General features: G+C 36.2%; 1 protein-coding gene and 1 long non-coding RNA gene across 2 annotated transcripts in view; one reads left to right on the top strand and one right to left on the bottom strand.

Annotated features, from left to right (window-relative positions):
- UGGT2 (UDP-glucose glycoprotein glucosyltransferase 2) overlaps positions 1–9,032 on the top strand; it is an 87,499-nt gene extending 78,467 nt beyond the window's left edge. Inside the window, exons 33-39 of the mRNA XM_010578332.1 lie at positions 403–487; positions 904–1,086; positions 2,356–2,516; positions 2,824–2,938; positions 6,590–6,706; positions 7,978–8,122; positions 9,010–9,032. Coding sequence (XP_010576634.1) covers positions 403–487; positions 904–1,086; positions 2,356–2,516; positions 2,824–2,938; positions 6,590–6,706; positions 7,978–8,122; positions 9,010–9,032 — 829 coding nt within the window. The remainder of the gene's footprint in view (positions 1–402; positions 488–903; positions 1,087–2,355; positions 2,517–2,823; positions 2,939–6,589; positions 6,707–7,977; positions 8,123–9,009) is intronic.
- A 3,372-nt stretch (positions 9,033–12,404) lies between these two features.
- On the bottom strand, positions 12,405–15,176 carry LOC104838517. The gene is made up of 4 exons (XR_775070.1): positions 14,972–15,176; positions 14,437–14,862; positions 13,096–13,255; positions 12,405–12,690 (listed from the first exon to the last, which is right to left on the bottom strand). It is a non-coding gene; the product is annotated as an uncharacterized LOC104838517 (long non-coding RNA).
- Positions 15,177–16,982: the final 1,806 nt, after the last annotated feature.

Genomic DNA, 16,982 nt, shown 5'->3' with positions numbered 1-16,982 from the left:
TCCTTCTGTTGGGGGGGGGGGGGGGGGGCGTGGTTCAGAAGCTTATTAAACTCAACCAAATACATTTCTAAAATAAATTATCTCAGTTGCCAAGTTAATATGAGGTATTAATCATTATGCTGATTTTGTCAGGCACATCTCTTAGAATAAAACTTGTTAACAGATCCACTTTTGAAATTGTTCCTTCTAATATTGCTCAGCCAATCTGGATCAAATAAATCCATCTCAAAGCTGTCTTGAACAGATGTTCTGTAAAGCTTTTTATTAGAAATAGACAGAAATTTCTCCTTACACAGGGTAAAAGAAAATTACACTTAAAAAATTTTAGCATCTTTTAGATGCAGCTGAAATGTAATGACCTGTTTGTATTTGTTTGTTTATTATAGACTTATATTTCCACAGAATTATGATGCTTTCTGTCCTGCGTCATACAAAAACACCAGTTAAATTTTGGTTTCTGAAAAACTATCTCTCCCCAACATTTAAGGTAGGGGAAACATCCTCCTTTTATTAATTTGTCTCAGAAATTTTAAGTGGTTTTAAAAAATATTACAACTGCTTAATTATATAATTAAAATTTCACAGTTAGAAATTATCTCTGAATGCATTAAATACTGATAGTTTTAAGTCTCATGTCTAAGGTTCTTCTTTTCCAGAACCCAAAGCCCTGTGATATAATAATTTATTCTTTTCTGATAGTCTCCAAGAGCTTGAAAGAAATGCTCTTTGTATTTATGTAGCTGAGGATACTGCTAAAACTAAAGAAACATTTTAAAATAATAATTTATGTAGTCAGTAACACCAACACAGCTGCAACTATGTTGCAACATTCCCTCTTTTTTCTTCTGAGTCCTTGTGTGTGGCATACATGTGCAATTAATTGTTTTTTGGTTGTTCTTCTAGGATGTTATTCCTCACATGGCTAAAAAGTATGGTTTCAAGTATGAGTTGGTACAATATAAGTGGCCCCGGTGGCTTTATCAACAGATAGAAAAACAGAGAATTATCTGGGGCTACAAAATTCTTTTTTTGGATGTTCTTTTCCCTTTGGCTGTGGATAAAATAATATTTGTCGATGCTGACCAGGTAAGAAAAAATAATTCTGTATCAATGTATGAGGAATTCATTCTGGCTTATATTAATCCAGTTTCATTCCCTGTGGCCATTTTATTCAAATGTTGGTCCCATAAGACTATTGCAATTGTACGAGCAGAACCAGTGGTGTTGCAGAACATGAAATGCAATAATTTCACTTGTCTTTAGTCATGTAGAAATTAAGAGTCTTATCACACTGAGTTGCCTTAAATTTCCTGTAATGCCCGTGGAGAGAGAAAGGCACCTGGAGAGATATGTGCAATCTAAAGGTGCATTTCACCTAAGGTTTATTTGAGTGATTCAGTCTCTGGCCTGATTGTGAGAGGACTTCTCCACTCACTACGAAAGGGGTCTATTAGTTCAGACTATCTGAACAACTTCTAGATATTCTAAATGGCTGATTATTTTTTTTTTTTTTTAAGATGAATCCTGCCTCTTTTGTTCTTAAATTTGTATGCAGTCTTTCACTCAGAAATTAATATTGTGTAACATACTGAAACGTAACATGCTGTCTCAGACAAGACATTGAAGAGTCTATCACATGGTTATTGAAAACCTCAGAATAAATACTATGTATTTTAGTCCTTTTCTGAAGCTTGAGAATAAATTAAATTTAGATGTAGCAATGCAGACTGCAACTTCTGCAATTTCCTCTGGATACAGTAGTAGTACTGGTCGTCTGTCCTAACTACTGTAAAGATTTCTCTGTACTCCAGAAGAGCTAAAACTTTTTTTTTTTTTTACCACTGATAAATTAGATTAGTGGGGTTTGATGGAAGAGTGATTGATTAGTAAATAAAGGACATATTACAAATTTATAACCTATTTTTAAAAGTACTTTACGGCTAAATAAAAAGATTTTTCAAACGATGCAATAATTTTGTAGTACCCAAGTTAATATAACAAACAGGAAGGATTTTTTCAGAAGGGAGATGCTCAGATTTTGAAAGTTATACTCCTGCATGAAGGAATTTAATATTAGGCAACCAGAAACAATGGTCCATAAATTAAAAATACTTTGCCTGTTTTATTTAATTTATTTATTAAATGTATTCCACAGACGGCCACAGAATAAACACATATTATTTTCCTTGAACAGTAATTTGGTAAATGTCATTCCAGTGGAATACTTTATACTCCACTGCTGTAGTGTCTGGGTTTTTTTAAATTAAAATTAAACTTTGGGAAGCTTGCTGCAATAACTACCCTCATTTGCATGCCTTAAAAACAGTATTAAATGGTAAATATATTTATATTTAGATTGTGAGAAGTGACCTAAAAGAACTCAGAGATCTAGATCTCAATGGAGCTCCCTACGGATACACACCTTTCTGTGACAGCCGTAAAGAAATGGATGGGTACCGCTTCTGGAAGTCGGGATACTGGGCATCACATCTTGGGAAAAGGAAATACCATATTAGGTAGGATAACTCCTTACATACTTTTGTGCATTCTGTGAATTTGATTAAAATCTGAGCCTTGGTATTGATCAGATCTTGGGGCATTCGAAAGCAATTGCCCTATAGTCATTCTCAGCAAGAGATGAATAAGGCATGAATTCTGATGACATATTGATTTCATTTTTTTTATTGTAGCTTCAGCTACTTAATTAAAACAAAATAATTCTTTAGGATAGGAACAGTTTTTGGTTTCTTGTTACTTTTATTAATGTTATCAAAAAGAAGGTGAAACGCTACAAATCTTATTTTATTTTTTTTATCTTTGTAGTGCCTTATATGTTGTGGATCTTAAGAAGTTCAGAAAGATTGCAGCTGGAGATAGGCTTCGGGGCCAGTACCAGGCTCTTAGTCAAGATCCAAACAGTCTATCAAATCTAGATCAGGTATATATGGCTTTAAGCAATTGGGGTTTTATTTTCTTTATCTTTCCCAATATGCATGGAATTATTCTGAATTTCAATGTATATGTTATATAATTCTGAAACTATTTGCCCTTTACTGCTGTTTTAGAACATTTTCAAGTGTGCATATGAGCACAGTTCAGAAAACTGAACACTAAATGATGATTACTTTAAGTAATGGTTTAATACGAAAAAAAATGAGGAAAAACCAGCATAGTGGACTGCTGTCCTTTATGTGGTTGTTCTGTGTGCATTTGTGTTTTTCTAATGATAATTCTGTATTCTGATAATGGTAATTATATTCTTATTTAGCAAGTGCTTTTTCCTCTTTCTTCTTTTTTTCCATTAAGTAAATTTAATTTTTGTAAGCTAACTGCTAATACACTCTGGTGGTTGCTGTACATGGTGACCCAGGAGTGACTGTAGTCTTCATGTCTATAACTCCACCAATTTTTAAAGCTGGGTGGGGTAAGTCAGGGTGCAGGTCACAAGCACGTAGGTAGATCCCAGATGTACAGAACATACTTAAATTTATTTTCTCCTGTAGTAGTAGAGGTTCTTTAACTCAGTAGAAGAATGATAATGCAGCTCATCTGATTTCTGCCTGAGTAAATAATACTTCTTATTTATGTCTCTCCTTGGGTGAACTTCAGAAGGCTTCGTAAGTGAGACTGTCCCTGCTTTTGTAATTTTCCTTGTGGAATTACTAAAGCACAAAAGATTTTACCTTCCTATAGCAGTAAAGGGATCCCACAGTAGCAAAGCCCACGTCTCTCAGTGCCTGCCTTCCACCCCCTTACTCTGCAGGCAAGTTTCTCTCTCTTACATAAGTACATTATTGCTACATGCATTTTTTCCAGAAATAAAATTAAAAATTGAAAATAGTAGTTCTTATGATACTGGACAAAGAAAAGTGGAAATACAGCTACACTACAAACTTGAACTAGACTGGACACAGGAGTTGGAACAGCCTTTAGCTGTAACTGTTAAGAGCAAAAGACTGATAGCAACAGTCAGATTTTACCTCTTTTTTCTGGACAACAGAATGAATTATTGGCCCTGTATCACACACTTAGAGAGTCCTGATGTGATAAGCTGTATGTTTTTCAAACATTGTCTTACCCGTAAGTACAAGGTGTATTTCAGAAAAAGACCACTGAGATTCAGAAGCTGGTTACAGGGCTTCCACCATAATTCTGCTTTTCAGAAATAGTAATTAGTTTTATCTAATGTTCTCAAAATATTAATAATGTATATCTTTCCATTTTAAGATTCTTATATTTTCAATTACAGCATTAATACATGATTGCATATAACTCTTGTAAGTCTGTTGGTTCAAATCAAAAGCCACTTAAGTGTCAGCTACCCTTCCCTCATTAGCAGACATAAAGGTAGCTAATTCTTGGCAGAACGGAATTGGAATTATTTTGGAAAGGGAAATATTTCAAAGTAATATTTTTGTAGTAATATGCTTTCTGACTGTATCAACAGGAATCACTTTCTGTCTTCGTTGCTACTACTTACACCAAATACAACATTTTTTGTAGAAATACAAACCACAGTGCAATACATTTCACAAGAGTCCTGGAGAGCTTTTATCTACTGATGGGGATGCATTATGATAAAAATATTTCTTTTTATTTTTGTTTTAAATACCTGACTGGAGTGCTCACTGCCCTTCTCAAAGAAGAAACAATCTCAGTTCTTTGCTAATCTGGTAGCACTGCTGCCATCATGGGTGGTAGTTAAGGTTATGCTAATATAAACCAGAAAACAGAAGTAGATAGAGTGGGGAAAAAAGGTACTTTTAAATGCCAAGGACAGTAAGTAAAGAACTCCTAGGGTGAAAAATTATACATGATAAAAACTAGACTTCCAGTACAGTATATTTAATTGTCCTTTTTAAAGAGAATTATGGAAATGTCTATATAAAAATGACAAAACAAATATTTGACAAGTATTTATACTAACAGCATTTCATTAAAAAAACAATTAATCATCTTGTTCTTTACTTAAAGAATAAAAATCAGCAGAAAGCACTGTAAGAGTAGAATCTTTTATTAAGAAGAAATGTTTTTAAATTTTTAAATTTAGGTTTTATTTTCTAATAAAGATGCTGCTGTAGAGGAGTACCCCTTTAAGGTTATGTAGGTTATCTGACTAAACATGAAAACACTCATACTGTAAATCAAATCGAAGAACAAATTTTTAAATGTTGTGTGTGAAAGTGTAGAAGACTTTCATTTCAGCAGTTTACGTTTTTTGGATGAACAAGAATTTTGGCACTGGCAGTAAAATCAATCTGGTCTTATGCTTGTTCTTTTATTTTTCTGACTCATGAATATTTCCTCTTTGATCTTCTAGATGCATTTTAGTGTTTTGTGGGTTTGAGGATAAATCACTTTCTTCTGAAAGGATAAGCAACTTTTTGTTCAGAAATTTTTTTTAAATTTGCTGCTGTTTACTTTAAATCCTGGAACTAGCCAGCAGTCTTTCTACTTTCTACCCCATATAACATTTGTAAATTCACAGCTTCAAGAGTTACTGTAGTAACTCTGGAATTGTGATTTCATTTAGAAGGTCAGAGAGGCACAACAGAAACACAATCTCTTTGCTCTTGAAATTGAGATGGTGATAAACCATTTATTTTATCTTCCTAAAATTCATGGAATCAGAAGTTTTTCAAAAAGTAAAACATTGAAATAATGTTTACATGTCTTGACTCTCAGTATAGTTATTTGATTTAATTTTCCTGTACTAATGTCTATATTTGAATTAAAGGATATGCTTCTTATAATGCAGGTATATGTGCTATTTTATTCTGTCACATTTAGCAATGTGAATTGGCAAAATAAGATGTGACTAATACTTATTTGAGTACTGACATTTATTTTTAAAATATAACACGGGGTTGCACATGTGAAGGACCTTATGAATGCGTCTACAAATTACAACTGTTATTTTTAACTGTGGCCAGAGTACATGCAGTGTATGACTGCCTGAAGTTTTTCTCATTTGTCAATGCTGTTCCCTACATTCAGCAAGCTATTGGTTCAGAGTTTTCATGTTGAGAGTACTTGACTATATGATAAAGGTTAAAAAAAAATAATAAAAATTAAGTGAAGTAAGGAAAGAGAGCCAGAGTTGCAGTTTAATAGCTTTTCCTTTTCATACTCATGTTTCTGGAATCCAGTGTCCTAGAAGGTGGCTAAATTTAGAAGAGTGGCATAATCCTGGATTATATGCTTTTGAGCTTTTTTTGCAAATTCGAGGGATGGTTAAGTTATGTTTTAATAATTGTACACTGTCTAATTCTGCTCAGCAGTATTTATAGTATGACATGCAGTATCTGAACCCAAAGTATCAGACAGTAGTATGGCTTATGTGAAGGTAAGGAAGAAAGGATGTAAGTACAAGAAAAAATTACTTGAGAAATGAGAGGTGGAACTGGCCATCAAAATGAGCATGACTAAGTTTTGAATCTACTTGAAAAAGAACTAGGTGAGCACTTAGAAATGTAAGAACAATTTTCAGAAATGGCAACAGGCTAAGATATTCTACTTTTAAGTAGTTGCCTGATAACCAGTTACATTAAATTCAATGCTAATTTATGATTTTACAAAATTTGTACAGGATCTTCCCAATAATATGATTCATCAAGTAGCTATTAAGTCTCTCCCTCAGGAATGGCTTTGGTGTGAAACCTGGTGTGATGATGAATCCAAGAAAAAGGCTAAAACAATAGACTTGGTGAGTTGATTTTGAGTTAAATTAGTTTTATAGATGTAAAAACTTTGCTGTAATTTCTGTGGCTTTTGAGATACCCGTGTGTGATGTCATGGAGGCAGCCTTGCTGGAAAGCACTGGAACACAACTTTCTTTCCCCTACAATACAGCAAATTTTCTCCCTTCCTCTGAGACCTCTCCTGTTTGCTCTGTACCAAATTATGTTAAAGCTGAAAACGGTACCCCAAAATTAAATGTTGCTATCTGTAACTGGACAGGATTGGGGTTTTTCACACCTGCACATGTATTTTCCTTATCTTTTTTTCCATGTTCAGCCAGGTTAGTGGAACTCTGATGAAGTACTGTTAACTGCCTGGGTATTGTGTGCTGCTGTTGTGCTCCCTACAAAGAAGGTTCCTCCAGAACCGGCTGTGGAGAGGACTTAATGTTATCATGATTTTCTCGGTCCATTTCACCACTATAAACAGGAGATAAAGCAGAGCTTAAAAAGTGTAATACTGAGGAAACTGTCCATATTTAGAAAGTGTCTGTCTGTCTTTGGGAATTGAAACACACAGAGAGAGAACATTCTGTCTCTGTCATTACCCCCATCCCATTCTTTCCCCCATTCTCATTTTTGACAACCCCCACGCACTGTAAGTAAGTGATGCTTCAGAGATGTAATTCTGAAGAAAAACAGACAGCTGGAATCTGGTGCAAATATTCAGTATGTAAACAGTTTTGTTTTCTTTGGATTGTTATGGTTGTTAAAATAAGCTTTTTTGTGCACTAAAGGTGGGTGTTCTCTATTCAAGAAAGATTGAAATTAAGTTACTAGACCTTCTTTCAATCCCTGTTATCATTTATCACTTTTTATTATGATATCCATTTATGTTATTTCATGGAAGTATTCAATACATTTTCTAGACAACACTAGAGGAAGCATCACAAACTTAAAAACCATATCAGATTCAATTTCAATATGGTACTGTATATCTTGTATCTCCCTGTATAACTTTGTCTAAATCTTAGTAGTCTTGTACTAGCCATGTCTCTGTTACCCATACAGTCAGGAGCAGATGGAAAAATGAAAGTATTTACAATAAAATGTTTTGCGTTATTTAAACAATGTTTACCTACAACTTGTGTGGGTTTTTTGATTAATATCAAGGTAACTGACTTTGCATGCTGTCCTTCAATGAAATTGTAAATGCTGACAGAATTATTTAAGTTCCTTGGAAAGGTGATATTTTCACATTTTCTTTGTTTACATCTAGTATGTTTTAAACTTTCAGTGCAACAATCCCCAAACCAAAGAACCAAAATTAAAGGCTGCTGCCCGGATAGTTCCTGAGTGGGTTGACTATGACTCTGAGATACGAAAGTTAATACAGCAAATTGAAAAAGAGAAGAAAAATCTAACATCGTTCTCTCAAAAAGGTAATTTACATGCATATTCATCTGTTAGCTTTTAAAAAATAAATAATATAGTTGAAAATTAAGATCAAGGTCAGTAGGCATCAATACTGTGTTTATGTATTTCCCTGCTCTTAAGAGAAACTGTGTGGGTTTTAAGAGTTGCATGATGCTTCTTTACACAGGAGTTACACTAAGGATAAAATCTTTTGTTTCATGCCAGAATCTAAGAGAAAATTTAGTGGTGTCCTATACTTGCATCTCAAACACAACCAACTGTTCCACATCATTTGAGCCACAAATATTAAATAAAGCACATTAGCCTAGACTTCACTTAGAGAATCTAAGGCTAATTAATGTCTATTAAGTAGTAGGTAACTGAGTCTCTATTAATTTGTCTCTGCATCTCTCTCTCTGGCTTACCTACATGGGGCCTTTTTGCACCAGACTAAATGGTGTTTTAGTTTACAAATAGGTTTGTTTGTGGTTTTGTTTTGTTTTTTTTTTTTTACTAAATTATTTTAAACCAAGTTAGATAAATAGCATGAGAAAAAAACCCAACTCTTACAGGACTTCCAGTAAGACTTGACTTCTTGGAATAATGTGAAACAAAAAAAAAAAAAGGTGATCTCAGCTCTCAAGGTTGAAGAAACAATTTAGCAGATAAACATTTAAGTGTCTTGAATCAGGGAACAACTTCACTTTTCGTTATAAAGAATTCTTAGTAGTTTTTACTCTTTGTGAAAGCTTATGGTCAACTTTTAGCGAGGATCTAAAGGTGAAGTTCATGTTGCTCAACTGACCGACTAGCAGTAAATAGAAAGTAAAGGGTTTTCTCCATGTTTTGCAAAACTAGTCATTAAGTCTGTATATAACTGGTTTTGATAATTTTTTTTCTCCTTTGGTTACAGGTCTTAAGCATGATGAACTTTAGCACAGCCTGTAAACAGCAATGGTGACGGCTCAACCATCTTCTGTGAAAGACTGAATGGGAAGTTACGAATGTTACACTGGCACTATTTGTAACATTCTTTAATGTGAAGTCAAATATTTTATAACTTATACTGTTATTTAAAATGTTTTAAATGAAATACAAAACCAGAAGAGAAATCCACAGGTACTTCATCTTTTTTTAAATGGTGAAGAGAGGCTTTCTTAATTTCTTTGGTTTTCTTTTCTCTCACTAAAAGACAGTTTGCCCAGAGGATTTTAGAATATAAAGAATGGTGTCCAACTCTTCAAAGATATATTGTGTCAGTCTAGGGGAGGACACACACATTAAATATGTACATGAAAACTGTTTTGTGCATATTACATGCATTAAGCTAATGTATTTAAATATAAAGAATTTTGGTTATATGCCCATAGTTTTCTCCCTGGAGAAATGCTGTGGTCATAAGAAAAAAATCTCAGCATAGCAAAGATAAGACATAAAAAACCAGCTTGTGTAATTTAGACCACAAAAATCTAAGTCAATGTGGGAGCTTACTAAATCAAGGAATGTCACTTTTCATTTATTATGCAGGATTGCTGCACTCTTACTAATTTAAAAAAATCTTTTTTGATTCTTAGGCGCCTTTTGGTCACTCAAATAGTATGTCATAAAATTCCATTATGTTTTTTGGTTACAATGGTTTTCCAACCAGCATACATAGCATCAGAAGGTTGGTACCTGAAAGCTGTTTCCACTCAGTTTTGATAATCATCATCCTGTTTAGAATTGAAAATAAAATACGTGAGTAATTTTGACTGTCAGTGGTGTCTCCTGTAACTTTCTAAATATGCACTCACAAAACTGTTGCTTTAATGGGCTGCTGACATTTTGATCCCAGGAAAACAGCAGTAAAAAGTTCTTGCAGTACACATTTTAAAATAGGGAATTTATTTCTTACACTGAAGTCTAGTGCCTTAAATACATACTCTGTTGTTTAGGCTGTGCTTGTTTCAAAATAATTGGATATGACCACAAATTCTTATAAGAACAACTTAATGTAGCCTTTCATTCTTGGTGCTTGAAATTATAAGAGATTTGCACAAAGTGGGTGAAATCACAATGATTTGCATAATATTTCCATACCAGCAAATAATTGAATAAATAAGAAAAATTAAGCATATTTTGCATGTACTGTCATTGTTCTCAGGTGTTGGTTACTTAAAATTTCTTACTGTAAGAGCGAGTATTTAAAATCATGCTTAGCTGATATTTTACAAGTCTTGGTAATACAAGACATGCAAATTTTTTTACAGCTTTTTATATTTTTCATTGTATTACCTTTATGCATTTGAACAGTTTTAACATCACATATGGATTTTAAAAGGTATGTTGTGGGCATTTTCTTTGTATGAAGTACCCAACGAAGTATTTCCTCTGTAACCCATCAGCAATAACCAGTAAATGCTCATGTCAGTTCTCTTTAGCTATCCCATTTCACTGCAGTATCTGTTATGCTTGTTCTCCAACATACTACTTAATGATATCAGGCAGCAAGTTGAACATATTTGAACACAGAACTTCTAGAAGGTATAAAAATACCAACTTAAAGATGGACTTATAATTGACTCAGCAGATCTATATGCACCATTACTATAAATTCAATGCGTAACAAGGGAACAACTGATACTCTGTATCAAAGAAAAAAAAACATACTGCTTGCTGCTTTTTTTTTCTTTTTTTAAGGTTATACTTCCATCCTGATGCTTTACGCTGTAGCACTGTTTCACATCAATCTGCCTTGGATTTCACGCTTGAGGTGTAAATTGGAAAACTTCTTTTTAAGCCAGAAGTTAAAGGTTCTTTAAGAAACCTTAGTTCTCTTTAATTATGATTATCTGTGTGGGAAATTTCTGTTATGCAGTATAAGAAGTGGGTAATACATGCACTGATTTCTTGTTCATTTTATCTGTAGCATCCTGTTCTTTTTAAAATTGGATTACTTCTACAGGCTTTAAAAAAGAAATAGCTCTTTAAATACTATTTCCTTGAGATTACTTAAATGATTAGAATGTAATTTTTAGAAATGTAATTTGCTGGAGATATATTGAAGTTTTAAAAGGTTTCATGCCATTTTCTACAGTGTTGTATGTATTTGTAAAAAATGTTTTACAGCATTTCTTTTTCCTGCATAATAATACATTCAAGGAAAGCTCTTTTTTGAGATATATATTGGTTTATAAAACAAAGAGAGTCTAGCAAATATATTCACTACTTTTCAAAGACCTCTTTAAAGCAGCACTTTGAATCATTACCATATCATTATATTTTTAATACCAACCCAATGGATTGTATATGTTGTACAAGATATTAAAAGGTACCACTGGAGAAAAAAATCATTATTTTCTGTTCTCCTATTTTGTATAATGCAATAACCATTAAATACTTGGTTAATAGAACCAAGGCAAAAAAATTGCAGCAAGTCCTCAAACCTCTTTAATCTGAAGAAGGTGTTTGTGCTGGGAAGCAATAGCAATGTTCAAAACTAAGAATCTGCTGGAGGGTGAGAACTGAAAGATACAGAGCGAGCTTATTTCTAGTTTCTAATCTCTGTGCTCTGCCCTGTGAAAGGGAAGAAAACACATCCTGGATTATACGAGTGTTAATGAAACCTGGTTCAAATCAGTAAATAAGCAAAGTAACATTTGAACTGTTAAAATGAAGAGTTTATACAATTTATATTCATATTACTATTACAGTGTCTTTTCTAGGTCTTACTCTTCTTAATACCAACTTGTAAGTTTAACAGAAAATGAACAAACCCGATGCTAGTGCAGTATTGTTGACAAGACAGAGCTTTAGTATTAAAAATATTTCTCAGTAAAGGTCTTTTTTAACCTTTTTCCTAAATCAAGCGCTTGCCTTCACACCGAGACTTCATAAAAATCAAGAATACGAGTTAGAAGAGACCACAGGGATCATCTGGTCCAACCTTTCTTGGCAAAAGCACAGTCTACACAAGATGGCTCAGCACCCTGTCCAGCCGAATCTTAAAATTGTCCAATGCTGGGGAATCCACCACTTCCCTGGGGAGATTATTCCAATGGCTGATTGTTCTCATTGTGAGAAATTTTCCTCTTGTGTCCAGTTGGAATCTCCCCGGGAGTAACCTGTCTTTTCCATGCGACTCCTTGTAAAAAGGGAGTCTCCATCTTCTTTGTAGACACCCTTTAAATACAGGAACATGGTGATAAGGTCTCCCCTAAACCTCCTTTTCTCAAAGCCGGAAAAACCCAGTTCTCTCAGCCTTTCCTCATACGGCAGGTTTCCTGGTCCTTTGACCACCCTTGTGGCCCTTCTCTGGCACTTCTTCTTCTGACACTTTTCGGCCATCTGCATGTTGAAAGTCTCCATTTGGGTTGTGAATTCCTCTCCCAGAGGCACAAGTTGCACAGTTAAAGCCACAGTCAGTATTGCTGAACCTCAATCTCTCTCTGCTGATGGAGGAGGTCTTGATTCTTTTGCCTTTGAATTCTCACTCTTTTGAATGAAGCATATTCTGGCAGCTTTTCATCACACATTGCCAGAAATATTGAAAAGGATGTCACAGAACTAGCTGTCATCAGTGTGTCACTCTGGACCAGATTTTGGGCTCTGATAACTGTAAAATACAGAGGTGCAGATGGTTTTTAAAGTGCCTTTTGCTCAACACAGAAATTATTTATATTCATGGCTTAAAAACAGAATCATTCAATGCTGCACTCACTCTTTTTTTAACCTAAAGACATGCATGAAAAACACATTAATAAAATTGTGTAATTAGTTACATGGTTGCTGACCTTTTATTATCAGATAATTATTTTCTTTCTTTGCAAGAGATAATGGTTCTGCACAGATGAAAGGCCAGAACAGTTCTGCAGGCCAGAAAGTGCTTAGTCTCTCTACACCTTTGAGGTGTTTTATCTCCAAGGATACAGTACCGTAAGGTCAGAGTTTCCCAGCACAGCACAATACGATTTAGCAGTGTGTAGACATTGCCTAGGCCAGCGAGTAGCCAGATTTGCACCCTGTGAAAGGGTTGTGGTAGACACTCCGATAGTACAAACTGCATCCTGAGCTGATGTTGGACTTCTTGAAAAGAGACCATCTGTGCTTGCAGATCCCTTCGTTTCAGCACAGAATGGTGGAGGTGAAAGAGAAGCAACCAAAACATCTCTCTTACAGACCTAAGGAGCAAAGGCACTTTCAGCAGGGTCATTTTTTTCTCCCACAGGTTTAGTTCTGAGAAGCCAGCTTTCAAACATGGTTCCTTTCAGTTGACTTGTCATATTGACTGTTTTTAACTTCCAGGTATTTAACAGACTGATGACACACAGTCAAGCTGACTCACTCCTTCAGTGTAATGTATCATCTCCTCTGCAATGTAAATGTTCTGTTTGGCCATGTGGATGCACGTAACACCTTTCAGCAGTGGTGTTTGTCAGGGCCCGTAGTTTTAGCTACTCATTCAAATGCATGAGGCACACTGTCATTCCACTATGATTTACCTCTCACATGGACATGCTGTGTAGTAACACCACATTTTCAATTCTTTACCACCCTTAACATGAGCCATCCTATAGCAAGCATCTGGCATTCTCTGGCAGTTACAACAGTAGGGAAACACATTTTGCCTGTAGAAAAATTCTTCACGTTTAGGAAGATGATGCAGGAGATACACCACTCTAGTGTTCTGAGAACTGACAGAACTTGGCAACATTATAAGCCCTGACAAACAGCTGCTCAGCTGTGACTCTACCAGTAGCTTCTCCTGTCTCTGGACATTGTGTGTCCCTTCTCTCCTCAGTTAGGTGGACACTCTGCTTAACAGCAATGAGCCTGAAGAAAAAAACCACCACCAGCCACACAACTGCCCAAAAACCAGCCCTACACCTCTGCTGCAACTCCTTCCCAAATCCTCAGAGAATTCAGATTTCAAGAATCTCTCCTAGACCGTAACTGCACCTCTTACTGTTGTGCTTTTTTGAGCTCAAGAAAGCCTGAAGTGCTCGGATCTACCACGTAGGCCACGGGTTTCCAAAGACAGACCACACCAGGGAATCTCACATAAAACCTGGCCTCTTAAAGAAGCCCTTGCTTCCAACCACCTCCCAAAAATCTCATCTCGCCTTCTGTCCTCTGTTCACCTTCACACATTTGGCAGCTGCAAGCCACGTAATTGTAAACTCAGACACCTCCGCTCTCAGCAGCTGTGTGCACCCATGCTCTTCACCACTGTACACACACACAAGCCGATGCGTACAATAAATTGCTTCCAACCAGGATACTCCTAAAAATTAACAGTTTCTAAGAAAGAGGTTAAGAAAGTAACAAGCACGTTTTGATGACTGATAAGAAGCTCGCTTACTTGGTCACACTGCTATTCGTGCGTGTATACACGCTCTGGATGCCTTCAGGTAGGACTCTCATCTTTACAGACGCCACAGATATAACTCCGCTTCATTTCTCACGTTGCTGCGCAGGGGTTATATTGGTGATTGAGCCCTCGGTGGCACTTTATGGCATCGTGTATGAATCGATGCTTTCTTCGGTGAAGTCACCAATGGAGTTCAAGCTCTACGGGAGTACTTTGAGGGCACTGACTGCTCGGAGGCCCATGATGCAGTTTCTGCTCCAGCCTCCTACAGACTCTGCCTTTGCAGAGCAGCGCTGCCTCTTGTTCCCTTTGCCTGGCCTTGAACCAAGCTGCTGCATAACTCACTCCTGCAGGCTCAACAACTTCTCACCCGCCTTCCAAGTTCTGGTACTTTTGTCAGCCCCATTGGAACACCTACTGGATTAAAAATAAACAGAAAACATCAGTTCACTGTCTTTAGTTTTCATCATTGCCTAGAAATCACACTTAGGGTAGGCGCTCGTCCCACACGGCCACAGCCACCCACCTTCTCTCCCCAGAGCTGACTGCGAGTTCCAGCCTCAGGAGAGTGGGCAGAGAAGATTCCTCCCCTCCCCTCCTGTCACTGGCAACCAAGGGGCCAGAGGCTTTCCCAGGACAGGCTGCTATCCAGAACAACTGGCTGCGATTTGATTCTGCCCCCCAGCCCCCCAGAAGAGAGCTGGGTACCGGCTGGGACAGTTTGTCAAACGCTGTCCACTACCTTCGACGTGTCCTGCTACCTGCACAGCTACAGGGAGAGGGGGCTGCACCCACCAGCAGGAGCTAGGAAGGAACAGGAAGAAAAGTAAGTTTTGAAACCCAAGTGTGAAGTATCCAAATGCTGCCTCACTCTGTACCGTACATGTTACAGCCTGACAACATTTGCAGCATTAGCTGCTTCAGAAATTTTAATTTAGACCCCACGCCAGTGCCTTGGCAGCCCTCTATACTGCATTTCTGCACAGCTCTAGCTTCAGATTGGGAGAGCACAGTGAGGAAAGAAGGGCAGACAAATACACTGCAGTGCTTTCTTGTCATCATAAATATCTTTATTGTGAAAAATACCATAAAATAATTCCCACAGTTCTAGAAAAAACAGTTCTTGCTTTTTAGATTTATGATTTTATATAAAGACATTTTATAATCTGAAACATTTGATAAATCTCTGGCTAGCTTTACTTATCCTTCTTAACACATAGAACTGCTACTTTGAGATTCGCTGAGGGCAAAAAAAAAAAATTATTCTCCTGTTTATTTTTTCTTTTTTTTTTTATGGATAAAAGAGTGTATTACAGAGCAAACAATACCTTACAATAAGGCACTTTTAAATACAACTAACCTGCTATGCTATACTGGCTAGTTTCCAGCGAAGCTCCTACAAATCACAGCCCTAAACAGAAGAATAATTCTTATTCCAAACACTGGTCTGAAAACCAATGACAATAACAAGCTTTATTTAAAAAAAAAAAAGTTTAAGCTGACACATCTTCTGCATATGTCACAAGTCTGAGCTCTTGAGTTTATAATTCACTCTGAATCTGTTTTAATACTGATTTATTAATACATCAGTATTAAGCATGTATCAAGGTAAAATACGCTCCCCCCACCTTCATTTTAAAACAAGTTGGAAACTAGGTTATTAAAACTAGAGTTCAACAGAGAAAGTTCGCATCTACATATAGGCCAATTATTGTAAAGATGCTTCATGCATATCTCAGGGTTTACAAACTACCAAGACATTTATTTCAATGTTCAGTTAGTGAACATTATTGCACTACAGACACCTGCTAATAAATAAAAAGGCGAATTCAGCTTTGATGTACATCGCTTGCACCACTAATGCTCAGTGTGTTACCAGCGCTTCATTTTCTGAAGTCACATCAGGAAACGCATCACCATATCTGGAGATCGTCAGAACGTAAATGCTTTCTTTTTAACGCAACTTTCTGTATTTTCGGAAGTACCTCAGAGCTACGAGCCAGCATCTGCTCCCTTAAAACTAGCACTGGAGTGGTAACACTTCTGGTAATCAGCAGCTGCTTAGTATCAGAAAGCCTTGTTCTCCATTGCCAGTTGTTGTTGTTGTTTTCAAGACAGTCTTCCACAGAAGGAATCTATGAACAGCATTCACACATCAAACATCTTCCTCCTGCTGCTGACTACATTCAAGCCTTTTTTTTCTTCCTTAATATGTCATTTTCCCTTTCCCATTAATTCTCAAAATAAACCTAATCCTTTTTGTTCCTGACTGCTTCCAGCATACAGCAGAACTGTCCACTGACTTCGAGAAACAAATCTGCACTGCTCTAACATCGGTACCTTGTATGAATAATTTACTTATGAGGGACCATCTTATTCCTTCCCTAAAAGAAAAAACCTAAAAACCAGGAAACAATTTTCTCAGCTATAGCTTTTAAAACAGAGAAGGGATGAGGAAAAAAAAAAGCTGAACAAAGGCAGTTCTTTAAAAGAAGATGTATCATTTCTAGCACTCCCCTAGCACACCAACGTAGCTG

Source organism: Haliaeetus leucocephalus, unplaced genomic scaffold, assembly GCF_000737465.1.
Source record: "Haliaeetus leucocephalus isolate CR32 unplaced genomic scaffold, Haliaeetus_leucocephalus-4.0 Scaffold626, whole genome shotgun sequence".
Classification (NCBI taxonomy): Eukaryota; Metazoa; Chordata; class Aves; order Accipitriformes; family Accipitridae; genus Haliaeetus; species Haliaeetus leucocephalus.
Note: the sequence above shows the minus strand (reverse complement) of the source record. Positions and strands in the feature narration are given on the sequence as shown.